Source organism: Podarcis muralis, chromosome 1 (assembly GCF_964188315.1).
Source record: "Podarcis muralis chromosome 1, rPodMur119.hap1.1, whole genome shotgun sequence".
Lineage (NCBI taxonomy): Eukaryota > Metazoa > Chordata > Lepidosauria > Squamata > Lacertidae > Podarcis > Podarcis muralis.
Window position 1 is genome coordinate 132,374,369 of NC_135655.1, and position 19,831 is coordinate 132,394,199.

The 19,831-nt window shown below is 41.7% G+C and overlaps 1 protein-coding gene across 11 annotated transcripts in view; it reads right to left on the bottom strand.

Annotated features, from left to right (window-relative positions):
* Positions 1–19,831, bottom strand: part of ADARB1 (adenosine deaminase RNA specific B1) — a 59,899-nt gene that overhangs the window by 28,816 nt on the left and 11,252 nt on the right. For 4 of the 11 annotated variants that reach the window (XM_077918808.1, XM_077918795.1, XM_077918802.1 and 1 more), the window contains exons 2-5: positions 14,921–14,992; positions 12,306–12,341; positions 7,630–8,328; positions 1,497–2,425 (exon numbers count right to left, since the gene is read on the bottom strand). In XM_077918808.1, the coding sequence (XP_077774934.1) occupies positions 1,497–2,425; positions 7,630–7,675 (975 nt within the window). In that variant the 5' untranslated portion in view covers positions 7,676–8,328; positions 12,306–12,341; positions 14,921–14,992. Of the gene's footprint in view, positions 1–1,496; positions 2,426–4,487; positions 8,329–12,285; positions 12,342–14,920; positions 14,993–19,831 lie in introns of those variants that run through there. The other 7 variants (XM_077918823.1, XM_077918810.1, XM_077918830.1 and 4 more) reach the window with 7 other exon arrangements.

The following is a 19,831-nucleotide window of genomic DNA, read 5'->3' on the forward strand; positions in this document are numbered from 1 at the left end:
TCTGATAACCTCAGGTACCACAGCGTTGTACAAGCTAGGTTTGGGAATCGGAGCAGAGTGTGGGTTCACCACATGCTTCCTTTGGAGGCCTGCTTTGACAGCACAGGTGTGTATTGTGTTCAGCTAAGACAGATCTATGAGCAACACTGCACTGAACTGGAGGAATTAAAAATGCTACCTACCACAAGTTTCTTGATCCAGCAAGATGGTGGAGGCAATGCTCATAGTTTCATTGCTTCCAGGATCCCTAGTCTCCCCTCTACAAAGGCAAGGTAGCCATACAATGGGAAGATGAGTGGCACCACAGAAAGTATGAGCACTAATTTCTCTCATAAAATTGCATGTAGCACTGCATTCTATAAAAAATAGAGCAAAGTATACTACAGTATATGGACATGGTTAGAATGGGATCAAAACCTGCCCCCAAACATTGGAGTGTCAGGAATAGGGACATATTTGTCTCCTGCAGAGACCATGGAATAAAATAAGGGGTGGTATCCAACTAAAAACTTCTGTTAGCGCAAGGACTTTTGGCCATGCAATAAAACTTCCTCTCCCTCTCCTCTCCCCACATATCCTCCTTAAATCTGTTCTGGGGGTTCCCTCAGTCCTTTAGAGCAGATGTAGAGAGGGCACAGGAGGAGAGGACTGGGAGGGAAGCTCCACTGCACAGGCAGAAGTCCTTGCATATGGCTGGGCACTGCCCAAGGGTTGAACCATTAACAGGGTCCAGTGGGTGGGTGCCTTTTTTCAACTCTACCGTGAGCAGTTGGGGGAACAATGTGCCTATGTGTGATTCTTTACCATCTTCCTCAGAAGAAAATGACAGTCTTTCACCTCAAGCGAGAACTTTAAAGGGGTGCCCTCAGGGTCTGTGTTGGAGTAGAGGCAAACACTATCTATTGAACAGACTTGTCTCTGATGGCAGAGTTCCCAGTGTATGGATGGGGCGAAGGGGGGCTGCTACTAATGTCAGAGGTACAGCGGTATACCACTGTAGTTGGCCCTTAAAAGATGTTGTTGCCTAGGTAAGTCCCACCAATCCTTGCCTCTGTATATCCAGTTCTGTGTAGCAGAAACTCCTTTTTGCACATTGCTATTATACAAGGCAATGGTGGCTCATCAGCATAACAGCCCTGCTGCATTGGAAAGACATCACCTTATAATGCCAGGGAAATGCTACAGTTCGTGACATTGCAATGATGTGCAGTTCATGTATACTGCATTCTGCTTCTCCTGCTCATTCAGTCAAATCATACATTAGGTTAACTTAATTTCTCAGGAAGTATAAAATATTCTGCCCATTCACAGCATCAAACATAAGAGAATTAGCAGTCTAACTGGATATTTTGTACCCCTGCCAGAAATAACACACTGAAGGAACTCAAATACAACAAACACTATTTATGCACTGTTAAAACGAAAGGTTGTAACTTCAGTATTTTTTAATTAACTGATTAGCCCATTATAACACATAAAGGAAAATGTTTTCTCACCTGAGGCAGGTGTAACTGAAGTCCTTCACTAGGAATAGGTTGGTGAGATGGTGTTTGATCCAACTGCATGTTAAACAAGGATGCAAGAGCTGACTGAGCAGCCCGTGCTTTTGCAAGTTTTTTGTTTCTTCCGGATCCTTCAAACGTTTGGCCATCCACTGACACAGCCATTACAAAATTCTTAGCGTGACTCTCTCCACTTTCTGAGAGAAATTCATACTTTAAGCCTGGCCGAAGTTCATTCAGTATCATGACTGGATTCTTCCCACTTGTGGAGGGGTATGGTGATGGAGCAGGGAGAGACGACTGTACAAGGCTACAGGCCGCAGAAGATGACAAATTATAGTCTGCACTGGAGCTAAAGGAACCATCTCCGTTGGAATCCAGGTAAAAGGAAAGATCAGACTGGGCGGGGTTTTCAAAGCCATTGAAGAGGGTATCTGGGAAATCTGCCTGATCAGAGGTGAAGTCCGTATTTACGGAAAGAGTTCTTCCCATGGCGAGATGTGCTTCCGAAGCATTTGGAAACTGAACAAAGGACCTCAGGGCCTTCTCGGCTGCATGGAGCTTGGCTTTCTTTTTGGTAGGGCCGGAGCCTTCAAACAGCTGCCCATTAACCTCTACTGCCATCACAAAAATAGGGGCATGAACGGGTCCTGTTTGGGAGAGAAGCTTGTACTGCAAGCCAGGCTTGATTTCATTCAGCTGCATGAGAGCATTTTTGGGCAAGACCGGCCCTGGTGTTTTCTTCCTTTTCTTTGTGCGGAACTTGGCGTGGCCATTGCTTCCCTCTTCCAAGGGTCGTTTCCTGCTGCTGGCGCCGCCACCATTGGAGAGCTGGTTCCCCTCTCCGGCGCCTTGCACACTCCCATCTTTAGGTGAAATGTTGTCCATGTTGCGGTTCTCTTTAACATCAATGCTGCCTGAACCTGTGGTGCCCAGAAAGAGTAACTTACAATGCCTTCGTTGCAGGACCTTGTAAATGTAAAATTTACAGATTCCTTTATCTATCTTTGCAACTGGTTAAGTGATGTGTGCTCAAATATTAATATCTTTATTAGGTGTAATAGGCAACTCAGAAACATACACTGAGTAAATATTCAGACATCTGATATTGGCATATGCTGATATGCTAATTCTGCACCAAAACACCTATTAGTATTTATGTTAAATTACCCTCCCTAATTCTAAAACAAAAATAAATGAGCCAGTAACTGCCAAAATGTTGCAACCCCAATTAACATTCATTTAATATCCAATTAACCTCAAACATCAGAATCCACAGGCCAATCACTTAAGATTATCTATGCAGGTAATATCAGGCACCTGCTCATCTGTATATTGAGGAAGATCCCTCTTCCTTTGAAAAAAATGACCAACTCAATGCATCTTATTGAGAAAAGGAGAGTATACTATTTCTTGCCTGCAAACATTCAAGTTATTGACTTATACAGTAAAACCTGCTTTGTGCTTTATGTGGTAGTCATGTTACACGGGTGCTCCAGAGCGGTCAACTCCAGAAGTAAGCTGAATGCAGGATCGCTGTTTAAACAAAGGGCTGGTTTACAGGTGACACTAAAGAATGAAGTTTCTAAACCAGAAACTTCAAATCACAGGTTAAGGACCAGGCTTGTTTAACTAATCCAGCCATAGGCAAACTCGGCCCTCCTGATGTTTTGGGACTACAATTCCCATCATCCCTGACCACTGGTCCTGTTAACTAGGGATCATGGGATTTGTAGGCCAAAAATATCTGGAGGGCCGAGTTTGCCTATGCCTGAACTAATCAGAACTTGTTTTAAACTACAGTCTAAACCAGGATATTTTGAAAATAAACGCTGCAAAGTCCTTCTGCCAGCCATGCAAGAGGAGAAGGAAGCTCAGACGCATTCCAATTTGTGCACCTAGGGCTAAAGCATGGTTTAGCATTATGTGCACCATAGCCCTGTCTGTGGTTAGCTGAGTAAGGGAAACTGAAAGTAAAGGCTCCCAAAGTCCTCCTCCCAGCCCATGCGCAGAGTGCTCCATGGTGAAACATTACATCTGAATGCAGTGAATATGCAAAAGGCAAACTGGGTGAACATGTTCTCTAAAGACATTGAGGGAGCAAGAACATGGCAGAAAGCCAAGTCCCTGACACTGAGTGCTCATAGGCATTTGACACCTGCATGCGTGGAAGTCCCTTCACCTTGATTCTGAATGTGCAGCTGCCAGAGGGCAGACCAGAAGACAGGGGCATGCTGGAACAGGGCCAGCCTCATGTGCTGGGTGGATGTTTGAGGCAGGTTATTGAAACGCCTTTAAATTCATATCCCTGAATATACAGCGGGCATCTTTCTTATAAACCCACTATCATGTAGCAGGCAAACATATTCTAAGTAAATAGTATTTATGACATTTACATTTCTAAACACAAATCCCAACATATGTAGTGGAGTTCTCTGTTATAATCTCACTGTCATGTAATGTGCAAAGGTGTTCCAATTAGAGATTTTGTAGTGGACTTAAAGATAAGATAGATCTATCTATTTGTAACTTTCAGCATCCATCTGAAGGTACAAACCTGCGGGGATGGAACAGTAAAATAGGGTCTTTAAAAACCCCAGCCTCCACCCCAACCCCATGACACAAAGGTGCTGCAGAAGGATGCACACAGACATGTCTTTCATGTCACTAGTAGGAGAGGATACTTTTCTTTCAGCTCAATTCTCCCACCCCATGATTGCTTCAGCAGTGGAGAGGGGCCCAAGCCCACTGCAATAATCAATTATTGGAATCCACCCCACCCCCCAGAAAACAAATTCTCATACCTTGTTCATCAGCAATTCTATGCCATTTCCTATTGGAACCCCCTACTGTTACAAACTGCGGCTCAGCCACAGTCACATATAAAGCTACTAAATAAATAAACAAGACACTACTTTGAAGCAGGTAGATGGAATATGTAAACTTCAAATTCTAAAAGACTAGAATTCCAACTGTCCTACTAACCAACTAGGCACCTTATCATTAATACAGGCAAACTTCATTTTGCGTGGGGCTACATTCCAGATCCCTGCGCATGTCGGTGGGGCCCGCGTAAAGCGTTCTGCCCCTGCCCCGTCCTCATTCCACCCTTTTAGTGACGTTCTAGGGTCACTTCCGGGTTGGGCTCCGTGCATGTGTGAGCGATTGCATGTCAGTCGGGAGTTGCCTGTATTAAACATAAAACTTTTCAAGAGCTGTATATTCAGAATGTAAAAAAAAAAAAGGTTATTGGGGGCAGTAAACTTATTTGACTATATTAAAATACTTATCTGAACATTACATTAGATAGACATAATACTTTTAAACACTGATGCCTTGGTAGTAATAGAGAAATTCAATTTTCTAAACACTTTGTTACAAATGGCAAGCTTCTTTAAATATGCCAAACATGAAGCAATACAATTAAACATAAAATAAATTCTACTTTGCCAAAGAACCCCACCCAATCTCAGATGCCTATAATATATTCACACCATTGAGAAGGCATGATTAAGATTCAAAATTTGCTGCTCTGGAAAGTATATTTAAATTTGTGTTAAATCCTACAATTAAAAGCACACAGACACCACTTCACCCAGTTGACAAAGTTGATGGAACAGTTATTAAATTTTCATTTATAACATCCTCCAGCAAAAGCTCGATAAGTTACTCCTTTCGGTGCTCAAAATAACAGAAAATTAAAAGAGAGTTGATAGAAACATACAGGTTAAAAAGAGAAGAAATAAATGTAAAATAGTGGCAAATAAAATGAAAGGAATCAATAGTTTTTCATATTTTTAAGAACTATTTCCTTTGAAACACGTTCTGTTATATCTTAAATTTTACCTCAAATAGAAAATTTTATATGTGTACAGACATAGCCTTTTCAGAGCAGTTACATCTGCACAAAATGCTATTAAGCACACGGCTGATATTATTTGCAACATAGCAATAGCAGCAGATCAGACATGCAGATTTATTCCACCTTGAGGGAATAAATTTAAGACTGATGTGTAAGGTGATGACCCTAGAGACACACATTTGCAAGTAACCTCCCCCTTCAAGCATACATGATCGGAACCAGATTAACAAGCAATTCAGTTCCTTAGAGAAATTTATAAAAATAGATTGTTCAAGATGCAGGCTTTTCGTTAACCAGTCCTGAAATGATGAAGACAGAACATTCGGAAAAAGGACTAGTCCTTGAAAGAAGCTAAGGAACATAAATACCCAGCCTGTTGAAATATTTGCTTTTGAAAATCATTTTCCAATTAAGCATAAACTTCCATTTGAAAACTGTAAATTCAAACGTTATAGGTTTCAGTTTTTTTAAGTCCACTGCTCCTTTTCTTTCTTATTAAGTGCTGAGGCTTTCAAAAATGCTTAGCCGCACACTTTCTTTCCAAAAAGGAGCTTTTGTGAATTTTTGGCCATTTGATTTGCAACCAGGGCAAAATTGCCAGAGCTCTAGTGTCAAATCACTAAAATGACAGCATAACTCTATGATGCTTTCAAACAGTTCATGTGGGTTTTTTGGGGTACATCCCATCCTACACACTACCTCTTTCTTTATGAGTTATTGCTAGGGCCTTTAGATCCTTAAATAGAAGACAAGTGATTTGCAAAATGTGGTACTGAATTAATCAGGAGCAGTCTATGAAAATGTCATATAAATGAAGATAGTCATTTTAAAAACACAAAGTGTGGGAAATACTTTTGGTATTTCTCATTTCATCAACTCAAGAGCAATATGCATAGTACACACATCATCCACAGTCTTCAATCATACAAAGATGTGATTCTTTATGTATTCAATGACCAAAATGCGAAGAGCTATTGAGCGGCAATGCCTAGCAAGATTTTTTACTTTTATATTTAGAACAGTTAGCATTTAGTCATAGAATCGCAGAATTGTTCTCTCTTCATTTCAGTGTACCATGTGTACAATGCACAGGCCGCAAACTCCCTGGGTTTGTAGAATTAATTGTGTGGTTCTTTATATCTTCATCAGTATATTTTTGCTCTCTCTTGTATTGTACAGACAAATAAAATGCAAAAGGGGGAATTATCCCCCCAAGAGAAAGACTCAGGCTGGAGATTTGACTTTTTCAGAAAGTCAAAAATGGCATGGTGGAGACAGGATTGCTATGGTATAAACAATTATGCAACATTTGTTGGTGGCAGAAAGAGGTATACAATTTCCAGAAAGGTTGTCCTGTTAGTCTCTTGCAGAAAAAAACAGTGAATCTTGTGGCACCTTAAGGATCAATCAATTTATTATGGCATGACCTTTTGTGGAGGGCAGTCCACTTCATCAGATGAATGAAGTGCATATATGATAAAATGCTGACACCCTGCTCCAGTGCCACCAAGTAGGGTAGCTCACTGGCAACAGGCACACATTCCTGTTAATTGCCACTACCTGCTTGTCAACTAAGCCAGGGCTTGCGGGAGTCCTACTGGCATATGGAGTCTACTCAGAAGTAGGGAACTTCCCTCCAAATCTCCCATCCACTTTAGCCCAGTAACACATCTCAAACATCAAAGCAACATGGGGGCACAGTACTTGACTGTGTGTTCAGAAACCCAAAAGGAGTATAATACAGTATATGAGAATATTGATCTATCAAAAACTGGGCAAACCAAGCCATGTGTTAAACATGCTTTCCTTCTTTTTCACATATGCTCATCTGTATCAGCCTTCTCCAACCTGGAAGGCTGATATACATCAGAAGCAAGGGAGGTGCCTGACCTATGGTTGCATCTATGCCATACTTCCACAAGAAGGAAAATGCTAGCTAAAATGTTCCCAGAATAAAAAGAGACAAGCAATCATGACATTAATCACAGCTGTTGAAAAGTGCTATGGTCTTTAAAATGGCTAAAACCAGCCAAAAAACCAAAGGGGTATAAAAACCCACCTTGTGATCCCAAATGATACTGAAAATATGGTGTTACTGAAGTCTGGCTGGTTTCACAAAGCCATTGCAGGTGCACATTTTAATGACATGCCCAGGCATTGAGCACAAATACTTTAGCACTTAGTAGTTAAGGCAGATAAGAAGGGATCATTAACCCTTATACTTTTGGCAGGAAATTCACATATGCATCCATGAAAAATTGCTACCTTGTCTGCTGTGGTAGGTAAGCCGGAACCTGGTATCAATGCACATTACTCAGGAGCATGTATTCTAACGGTAGTGAAGATCTGCTATGACATCAGTCCTATAGCCAATATTCTTAGATATTCTAGAAACTGCATTCTAAAGTGAAAACTGACTTAAAGGAACGGAGGATGAACGTTAGGAAGGTCAACAATAAAATAAAAAGGTGTGACTCAGTGACCACAGAAATTTAAGCAAGACTATGCGCATCTATTCAAAAGTAAACCACATCAAATACAGTTAGGCTTACTCTCAGGAAACTGTGTCTAGGACTACCACCTTGGGCTTAACTTAGTGGGGCTTAGTTCTGAGTAAACATGCATACCGTTGGGCCTGCACACCCACTGAAGACAACAGCTCCTAAGCACATGAAGCATTTAAAATTTATTAATTTCAGTGGTAATTCAGTATTCTTTTTCCAAGACTGTACAAATTATTATAGCATAATTCTTTCCATAGAATAAAAGTAGGGAACTCCTCTGAATGTCAGGCGGGATTAGAAGCAAAAGGTGACTGACTTGAAAAGGGCAAGCACTAAGCAGCTGCAGAAACAGTAATGGGTTTAGCACTGTATAACATGAACATCTTACTCATATTCTCTTCATCATCTATGTCCATTGTGAAAAAGTTCTTCAGCCTCTAGACTGGTGTAGAGTTTCCTTCTGGAAGACAAAATGTGGAATCTTAGTTATCTGTATATTTTGAATGTTTCAGCTTGCGTGATTAAGATGTCTGAGAATTAGACCAAAGTAGCTAATTTTACAATTTACCTCTGACCTGTTTTTATCCAGCTTGAAGAATATATTATGTATCCCACACTTTTATAACCATTAAGGATTATAAGATTATAACCATTAAGGAAGGGGCAGCTAACCATCTCCAGGCCAAGGCCACAATGAACCACAGCCAGCTTTCTGGAGGCTGAAGTGGGGGTGGCAAGAATGGCTGTTAGCTGCCTTCCAAAAGGGGATGCACTGGAACTGTCATATACAGTGGTACCTCGGGTTACATACGCTTCAAGTTACATACGCTTCAGGTTACAGACTCTGCTAACCCAGAAATAGTGCTTCAGGTTAAGAACTTTGCTTCAGGATGAGAACAGAAATTGTGGCGCGGCGGCAGCAGGAGGCCCCATTAGCTAAAGTGGTGCTTCAGGTTAAGAACACTTTCAGGTTAAGTACAGACCTCCGGAACGAATTAAGTACTTAACCCGAGGTACCACTGTGTGTGTGTGTGTGTGTGTGTGTGTGTGTGTGTGTGTGTGTGTACACACACACACACACGCCACAACAATGGAAGCATCATTTAAATAAATAAATAAAGACAACAGGGGGGGGGCACAAAATCACATTTGGGTGGACAGATATAGCCCACAGGCCACAGGTTAGCAACTCCTACACTATACCAAGCAGATTGCATGATCAGCCCAGAGCTACACTGCCTGCTTTCCTAATTCTTGGCCACTTCCTAATTTGGCCACTGCTGCCAAATGTGTGACTTCTGAATCTCTGAATCTCCCGATCATTATCTGATATTGAAAAATACATGCATTAAAGACAATTAGCAATATATCACATCCATACTGGGTACTTTCTTGTCATAAGCGGCAAGATGCCAACTGTGCCTATCCTTGGTTGTTTAGGACAGTATTTTTATTGTATTTTCAATAAAGTGCAGCTAAAGAAAAACAGTCCATTCGCAGAGGTTATTACAAAGCAAACACAGCTTGATACACAGAAGAGATGGGCTTAGAATCACATAAAGGCATAGTAAGCCTAAGAGGAAAAAGAGAAACTATGCTTTGCTCTGGTGCTATGAAATTGTTACTATTGTGGGAAATTTAATGCTGACAAATACAACTGTACATAGACTGCCATTAACCAAGGGTTTAAGAACTATAAGGCCTTTGCAGTGGTACCTCAGGTTAAGTAATTAATTTGTTCTGGAGGTCCGTTCTTAACCTGAAACTGTTCATAACCTGAAGCACCACTTTAGCTAATGGGGCCTCTGGCTGCTGCCGCGCCGCCGGAGCACGATTTCTGTTCTTATCCTCTGCAGACACATAAAGCATCCTCATGCAAATTTTTGTATTTTGCTTTAAGATGTACTGTTCCTGTGTCTGTATTTCACACTGCATTGAAAAAAGTAAATCTTTTTATGCTCAAGTAAAAGACTGGTCTGATTATTAGTGAAAAGGGGAGAGGAAGGGTAGCAAATCCCAGGTGCCCAGATAGGATTCCAAATAGGCTTAACAGCCTTATTCCCTGCTCTATTGCTGTGCAAACTATTAAACTCTACTGCAAAAGGCTTTAAAGAGACAGTCAAGCCTCACAGATTTGAATGTAGGTCCATTCAAAGTTATCTAAGGATGTCCAGTGACATGAGTGCTGCAGAGGTTTTTGAATGCTGACAAATTTTTACCGCACTTAGTATCCTATGGACAGAGTCACTTATATGATGTCTCAGCATAAAGTCAACTTTATATGTATGAATACATGTTGCAAAGAAAGTGATTTAATTTTGTTGCCAAGGGAGCAGATAAAACTTTTTCAGCCTGACTGACTACTGACCTAATTCTGCAGCCTCGCATTCAAACTGTGCTCAGAATCGTTTCTGCTTAAGAATAGCAACCCTGAGTGTCTAGGGGGCAACATGAGTAAAACATTATTTATCTTTACAGTCGAAAGCTCTTCTGTAGCTTGCCCCTTGCACTTTCAAAATATATTTTCTTATACTACCTATGCTAGTTAAAGGTAAAGGGACCCCTGACCATTAGGTCCAGTCGTGCCCGACTCTGGGGTTGCGGCACTCATCTCGCTTTACTGGCCGAGGGAGCCAGCGTACAGCTTCCGGGTCATGTGGCCAGCATGACTAAGCCGCTTCTGGCAAACCAGAGCAGCGAACGGAAACGCCATTTACCTTCCCGCCGGAGCGGTACCTATTTATCTACTTGCACTTCGTGCTTTCGAACTGCTAGGTTGGCAGGAACCTATGCTAGTTAGTTGAGGTAATTGCAGTTCCAGTGTCTAATTGCATCAAAAGTTATATTGTTGTTAAAATGATTGAATTGCATCTATGAGGTCACCACATTTTACATCCCAACATAACAGATTCATGAGTCTTATTTATAGCTAACCATGAGCCTCAGCATGCCAAGGCAACCTTAAATGGATTTTAAAAACACCGTGCTAGATAATAAATGACAGCACTGAGCTCTATAAAGATATGTCAAACATTAAGTAAACAAAATATGCACAGTACTCTTTAAAAATTTATGGGCGGTATTCATTTACTTAGAGTAGACAAAATGAAATTAATGGGCCTAAATTAGTCATGTTCACTCATTTCAATGCATCTATTCTGAGTAAAACTTAGTTGAATGCAATCCTACACCTATTTAATTAGAAATCACTAAAAAAAGCATTTTTATCAATATAAAAAAGCATAATGTGTCCTTAAAGTAGAAGGAGGATTTCTCATGTATGTTTTGGTATAGATACCCCTTGAAGAGTCACAAAGCTATTTGGCATAGTTAAATAATAATAATATTTGCTACACCATCACACAATAGTTAATGAACAATGGCATGACCAGCAACTCAAATTCTGCTATTTTATAAATCTCATTATTGTCATTTTCTCTCCATGAAAATCCAGCATGGAACACTTCCAGGAAAGTCAGGGTCTTCTGGTTGACAGGCTACCTGATGACTACATGAAACTAGCATAGGATTCTGGAACTAAGGATGGATGAACGTGTCAATTTCTGTTTCTCTTAGTTTCTAGTTTTTCCAATCTTAATTTCAGTTCCACAACAGTCTGCAATTTCTCTTTTTGGGGGGGGGGGGGTGATGAAATCCTCATGAAAATTCATCAGCATTTTAGTGTGGATTTAAGAAGACAAGAATAGCCAATGGCCCATCTAGTGCAGCATCCTGTTCTCACAGTGGCCAATGAGATGCCTGTGGGAAACCAGCGAGCAGAACATGAGCGCAAGAGCCCTCTCCACTTCCTCCTTTCCAGCAACTGGTATTCAGAAGCACTGCTGCCTCCAACTGTGGAGGCAGAGAATAGCCATCCCGCCTAGTAGCCATTGATAGTCCTCTCCTCCTGAATTTCTCTTACAATACACATTTTTGCAAAGCAGTTTTCCCTAATGCAATGTGTTTCGGTATATTATTTTCACTAATATATGCACAAGTTACCCTAATATATACATTTTGTACACATTGCTTGGCTGGAGAGCTGCACTGAAAAATTCAGAGAAGTGCCCTTTTCAAAGCTGGGCTGAGTTTTGGGTTGTTTTTTGTTTCAGAAAGTGTGGATTTTGTAAGTTTGCCTTTAAATGTAAACTGAATCCAATTTATACCCAATCCCTGTTTGCAGGTGTGATTCCTCAAAATGGTTGCTTGGTGAGACCAGAATCCATGTATACATGATAAGTTATTCTGCCTAATGACAGGGACACCTAACATAATAAAACAACACAAGACTAACCCTAGAAACTGTCAGTAATGATGCCAAATCTGGTTTCCAAACCTATCTACCAGGAGTGCAAACTCACTGCTGGGAAAGGAGAAACTACTGTAGAATCTTATCATCATTTAAAGAAGTGCTTACCTGTCCTAATGGTTGCTTACCTTCTCTGAGTATAAATGCCCACACAGGTCTTCAACCTAGGAAGAAATACAATACTTTTAGAATCTAAAGAAGAATGCAACACAAGTTGAATGAATGAAAGAGGCACAGTCAAGTTTGGGTGATTATATAGGGTTGCCATACATCTGGACATATCCGGAATACTGCAACTGCAAGCAGTGTCTGGTTGGAAATCAACGAAAGGTCCAGGAAAATCCGGACGTATGGCAGCCCATGTCGGCAGTGTCATTTTTGCCAACAACTTTGGCCAAAAAAAGCAACAAACTTTTCTGTCCAGATTTTCACTTTCCAAAATATGGCAACCCTAGATTATTTTCATGATAATGCATTACTTAAGTATTTAGTCTATAGAAGCAGGTATTTGGTAGCATGACAGGCATGGCGGGGGGCGGGGGAAGAGTTCTATGATCTCTAGTCTGTTGCTGCTGGATAATGGAAGAGCGGTTCTTTTATTACCGAAACTGTGTCCCAACACCACAATTTGTAGCTTGCCCTGCATTTGACTAAAAAGGAGGCCATGCATCCTCTTTAATGAAGACTCAGGTGCATCATCTTCCCTCCTCTTGTGGAACCCACAGCTCAGATCTCACGGACACAACAAAGCTGAGTTGCACCACTTCATTCTTACATCATTGAATATGCTTCCATACACAAATATTTCCTGCATATAGAAAGCTACCATAGCAGAGAAAAGGCTGAACTAGCACACTTTTTCCTGGTATACTAGCTTTGTATCCAAGATTATCATAGTACCTACAATATATTTTTGTTAGGACCTATCAAAATATGACAAAATTGTGAGCAAATTCCAGTTTTCTAGGACTCTTTATCAAGCCATATGTTGAACAAAGAAACTGGGTGGGTAGAAGGAGAGAAAGTATGGGGTTTTTATTCCCAAGTCAGCAGTTCTTAAGGTGGGGTGTCAACAGTGTCATGTAAACATAACTGGATTTTATTTTAAAAACAGAAAACATTCACTGCAGTCATAGAATCATAGAGTTGGAAGGGACCCGAAGGGTCATTTAGCCTGACCCCCTGCACTGCAAATATTAGAAGTTGAAATTATACATATGCACAGACTTTCCCCCTATATCTGGGGTGTTCTGTATGATCTGTAGGTGCACAGTACCCTTGGGCTGCCAGAGACCAACTTGCACAGTCAACAAAACTGCACCAGCATAAGGCCTTGACCCATGTTGATGGCACCCTACCTGCTTCTCTTCAGCCTGGGCCTTACTAGATGGTGGCGAGGGGAAGAGGCTGGCCTCTGAAGACGTGAGCTGTGTGCCGCATGTTCTGAGCTAGTTTCCCTCACTAATTCCCAATAAAACTTTTAAACAGTAAGGCTAGTTACTCCTTTGCAGCTTAAACAAGCACAAAGGGGAAAGTGGAATGAGCTCAGCTTGAATGACATACCGTACTGGCCCAAATATAAGACGCACCCCCAAATAAGCCGCACCTTTAAAATTGAAGGGGGGGGAGACAATACCCGGGCTGCTTGGAGGCGGGGGGAGAGCCGCACCGCTTTGCTGGAGGCCTTCCCCTCCCCCCCCCCACGGCTCCGGGGAGGCTTGGGAGCAGCGAGCAGGCTGCGCACTGGGCTGCTCTTGGGGAGGGAAGCTGCCGGCAAAGCGTTGCAACCCCCCCCCCCCCGAAAGCAGCCTGGGAGCATGGGGCAATGGCGCGCAGCCCGCCCCTTGCCTCCAAGCCTCCCCAGAGCCATTGGGGGAAAGGGAAGGTCGCAAATATAAGTTGCACTTTAACTTTTAGCTGTCAGTATTTGGAGAAAAAGTGACGCTTTTATTCGGGCCAATACTGTATTACCTGTAAGGGGAAATGGACGGATAAAGAAAGCAAAACATATGCAACCAATTACGCATCTCTCCGTCTTGTCTTTGTCTCTCAGTAGAATACTATTCAATACAAATTACCATCCCATCCCCCCCAAAAACAAAACCAAGAGCAAGCTTGTTTGTGCAGGTTGGGAACCCTGTGGGCCTGCCTGCTTCTCCATTAACTTTATCACCCATATTTCCGAGAAGAGAGACAGACACATTCTCTTGCCCAACAAACACTCCGGTTTCCAGAGGGGCAGACATGTTGGATTGTTGCAACAAAAAAGGAGGAGGATCTTTTGTTATAGCAGAAGCTTTTGTGGACTAGAATCCACCGTAAGATGCATGAAGTTGTCCGCAGCTGGCAAAGGAGCTTACATTTGTCTCTACAGTGAGGTGTGTACCTAACATGCCAATTCATGCACCTAATGAAATAGACGGTCCACAAAAGTTTATGCCATAATAAATTTGTTAGTTTTAAAGATGCCACCTGACTCCTTATTTTGTTCATTCTGCTCTCCTCTACAAAGCCCCTGGTTCTACTGCTTAAAATAAAGGTTTGGGGTTTTTTTAAGCATCATAAAAAGTACAGTCATACCTTGGCTCTCGAGTGGAATCCGTTCCGGAAGTCCATTCAACTTCCGAAAACGTTCGAAAACCAAGGAGCAGCTTCTGATTGGCTGCAGGAGCTTCCTGCACTCAATCAGAAGCCCCGTCAGACGTTCGGGTTCCAAATAACATTTGCAAATGGCAACACTCACTTCTGGGTTTGCGGTGTTCAGGAGCCAAAACGTTCAAGTCACAAGGCGTTTGACAAACAAGGTATCACTTGACTGTAAAGGGAAACAAAAGGGGGGGTTCAAATATATATCATTTGTAGCCAGAAGATGGTGCTGCTGTTGCAGTAAAAATCACCCACGTGATTCAGACCTGTCAAAGAATAGAGCACTGTACTACATTGGTAGAAAAAGGGAATGTAAATGCCTTAACGGGTCAACAAGACCGCCTTTACACTTGTGCGTAAAATTCTAATAGTCATCTTAATTAACTACTAGAAACAAAAGGAATAGCCAAATCCAAATCTTCTTTAACCCAAATCCATCAATTATACAAAAACAAAAATCACCGAGAGCATGATTTAAAACAGCACAACCAACCTTACACATTACATAGTACAATTACACAGCAGCATATTACAAAGAAGTGAAATGCTACATTTATAGCTTAACTCAAACCCCATGTTATCTGGCTTTATTCCCTCCCCACTTCCATGGTCCTGAATTTTGCTGGGCCAATTCCATTTTTTAATAGAACTATGACAAGGAAGCTGGCAGAATCAAATACGCTCCTAAGGGTCTGGCTCGTCAGCAGAAAGACCAGCAGGTCCGCTTTGTCCCCAACCCCTATAATAGTTCCAGTGGTGTACAGAGCTCAAAAACTAAAGGAAGGCATACTTGGAGCAGTGTATTTTTTGATTAACCATGTGTCAATCATCACAATTTTATAATAAGGAGGGATTAAAAAATACAATACTTTGGCCACCTCATGAGAAGAGAGGACTCCCTGGAAAAGACCCTGATGCTGGGAAAGATTGAGGGCACAAGGAGAAGGGGACGACAGAGGGCGAGATGGTTGGACAGTATTCTCGAAGCTACCAGCATGAGTTTGACCAAACTGCGGGAGGCAGTGGAAGACAGGAGTGCCTGGCATGCTCTGGTCCATGGGGTCACGAAGAGTCAGACATGACTAAACGACTAAACAATAACAACAACAAATACAAATACAGTGCTGAAAGGACACAAAACCCTAGAGAAATACCTTGAATTCTTTCATACAAAACTGTGAATGAGTTTGAGGGAGACCCTCACCCATCATCCATCTCTGGTTGCCCTTCCTCCCACCATTCCATCCTTGCTCTCCAAAGATAACATTACTTTGCTCATCCTTAAGGCTGATAAAATGAGGAAACACCTATCTGCCACCAACACACAGTGTACCTGAACCCATGGTTCTAGATTAGAAAGCAACAAAGCATGCTTTCCATGCTTCTTCTCAGCGCAGCTAGCAAAACAAAAACAGATCTGTTCTAGGACTGGCATAACAGCAGCATGACAGTTTCCATGTGCCTCTTTCTCTGCCTCCCTTTTGACTTAAACAGGCTGCAGCACTTAAGATAAAAAGGGGAAACACAATGTGCAGTCAGAAAGCCAGCATCTAGATATCCTTCCCTCCCACCCTTTGCTCTGCAATTCAAGTGCTCCTCCAGCTGCACACCAAAGGGATTTCTCCCACATTTAAGATTCAGAGATTATATTGTTATCCTGAGCTGCCGCCCACAAACTAAAAAACAGCAAATAATAGGAAACCAATTTTAATAACATTTTTATATGTCAAAAACAGAAGCAGTCAACTGGTGGCTCATCAGCTTTATCTGATCCCTAAGCAATTTTATCTGGTTCCCTGATGTTCCTACTATACAGGGCCAGAAAAAAGCATTTTATGGCTTGAAGCAAAGGATCAAATAGTGCTTCCTTTCTGCCCCATCCCCTGCCAAAACAGCCCCACACACATTTTGATCTGATAAAGCTCTTCCTAACGAGTTGATGCAGAATGTGCACTCTGGAAATCCACCCAAACCCATTTCCTTATTATTAAAATCTGATGTCTTTACTGAGCTGAGCTCCTGGCCCTAAAAGCAGGCCAAAGTGTGCAAAAAGGGATACTTGAACAACCTAAGACTCTCCCCTGGTGGATCACAACACAACGTCCAACTAGTCCTGTGCCAATCATGAAAATGCAAGTGCAAATTACGTCCCACCCAGGCAGAAGCAGCCAAACTCCAAACTCCTGCTTCCCATCCTCCCACCCTATGGAGAGAGCCATGGTGGCTGCTTGAGTGGGTGTGCTCTGGCATCACTGTGTATACTGTGATGCAGAAGGCTGTTCTGGATAAATACCCTGATATTACTGGATGCCTCTGTGTCTGTATGGCAAATGGGTACCATTGCTGACAGTCCCTGATTGGCAGCCTGTGGCAGAGATGAAGATGCACCTCTTTGCCCTGGCCTTTGAAGGAATATATATATGGACCGACCCTATTCTTATGGTTGTAAATTGTTTTAACTCATTTTAATATTATATTTTCATATTGCTGCAATCCCACCTTTAGACTTTATGGTGAAGTAAGGATTAGAAATCCTACTATTGTGTTACTAATAATAATTCAATCAGACATGGGTGTCTGATTGTTCACCATTTTGTTAAGTGCATGTCTTTTAAAGTATTTCCCCCCTCCTATCTCAAGCTAAGCTGACATAGGATCTGGAAGGCTTCCTGCTAACATACAGGTAGTGCACCTGCGAAAAGTTCAGAATTCCTCAGCCCCAATACATAAAGATAATGTTCAGGAGCAAAAACCCATTCTGAGTTGAAGACAGCTATTTTTCAAAGGCTATGTTACAAATAATATTTGTTTCATCTTGTTGCTTTATTTTTCCACTGAGATTACTGAATCATTACTGGATAGTTTATTGAAAGAAAATTCACAAATAAGAGTTTGAAAGATATTTTAACAGTGCAGTTCTAAACATATGTACTGAAAAGTAAGTGCCACTCATTCAAAAAGGCTTACTTCCAAGTAAATGAACACAGCCTAACCACTTAAAATGGATTAAAACATAAACTGATCGTCTTCACATTTTTACAGGCTTCACCCTTTGCATGAAATATGCTTTCTATCTGGGCCACGCACCCAAAATTTTGACCAATAAAATTATAAAACAACAGACATTGCCCCATCTAATTTCTATTTCTTTTCACAGGATTCAGGTAATGCAGCAGAAATAATGTCTCACTGGACTCAAATACCATGTTGGTGCATTGCCATTTCTCTGTGGTTCATATATCTAATAAATTTGTTCCACGGTCAAACAGCTCTTATTGTTAGAAAGTTCTTCCTAATGTTTAGTCTGAATCTCCTTTCTTATAACTTGAAGCCATTGGTTCGGGTCCTACCCTCCAGAGAAGCAGAAAACAATCTTACTCCATCTTCCATGTGACAGCGCTTGAGATGTTGAAAGATGGCTCTTATATCTCCTCTCAGTCTCCTCTTTTTCAGGCTAAACATACCCAGTTCCTTCCACTATTCCTCATAAGGCTTGGTTTCCAGACCCTTTACCATCTTGGTCACCCTCCTCTGCACACATTCCAGCATGTCAATATCCTTCTTAAAATGTCTTTTTTTTATTTCTGTCCTCCCATATTGACAAAACTTGTCTCAATGTAATATTGAGGGGAGAGAATATAAAAGCATATGTCCTCAATATGCATTTGTCATCTTCCACGCCATGACTTTCACTCAGCCAAACACTATGCCGGTATTGAAACGTGGCTTCTGATCTAACTTGTTTGGACAAACCAAAATTTACAAATGGCAGCATCTAACAAGTGAGCAACCCTGCCCACCTGTAAAAATTGGCGTGGCAGGGATGGGGAAATAAGAATCTGGTCTGCACCTGAAAAGTTTCTCCACCCAATTTAAATACTCACCTGGCATCCATAGGCAACACAGAACTCTGTGCAGAGTAAGCAGGCTGCCAGCAGGGCAATGGGTCACTCAATCTCTCCTCTGTGTTCATTATAGGTAAAGGGACCCCTGACCATTAGTCAGAGTCAGTTGTGGCCGACTCTGGGGTTGCGGCGCTCATCTCGCTTTATTGGCCGAGGGAGCTGGTGTACAGCTTCCGACTAAGCCAGCATGACTAAGCCGGCGAAACCAGAGCAGTGTTCATTATAGAACTGAATAAATGTTAGCTAAAGTATGGTGTACTTTGAATGATACACACCAATAAAGTTTTGCATTTGTCTCTTATGTAAATGAAGCAATCACTTTTTGCTGTATTGTTGCAGTAGAAAAAGCAATGAATTTTGAGTTTTCAAAGGTTCTCCACCCCATTCCCCCCACCAACTGTAAGTACAGTATGTTTACATCTTACTAGGTCTGAACTTTCAAACTTCATTTAATGCTTTTTTTTTTTCTTTGAGAAAGGAAGAAAAGGCAGAAGCTACAATCACCAAACAGGAAGTAGCTTACATCCCTCTAGAATCTCCAGCCTGCAGATGACCTTCTGCAGGCAACAGATAATAAACAATGTATTATATTTTAACAGCTTATGAATAAACGGATATTGTATTTCCTTAAATGATAAAAAATAGGAAAGGAAGAAGGTGACAAAGTAAGAGACTTGGATATCTCAAAACATTTAAAAGAATTCAGGCCACATTCACACCATGACACACTTCTCCTCCAGAGAATTCTGGGAGTTGTGTTTTGTTACGGGTGATGAGAGTTGTTAGGAAGCCCCTATTCCCCTCCCAGAGCTATAATTCCCAGAGGGGCTTAACGATCAATCCTTCTTCACAGGGAACTCTGGAAAGTGTAACTCTGTGAGGGAAATAGGGGCCTCCTAACAACTTAGTGTGGGACGCAGGTGGCACTGTGGTCTAAACCACCGAGCTTTGGGCCTGTCGATCAGAAGGTCGGCAGTTCGAATCCCCACAATGGGGTGAGCTCCCGTTGCTTAGTCCTAGCTCCTGCCAACCTAGCAGTTCAAAAGCACGTCAAAGTGCAAGTAGATAAATAGGTACCGCTCCGGCGGGAAGGTAAAAAGTGT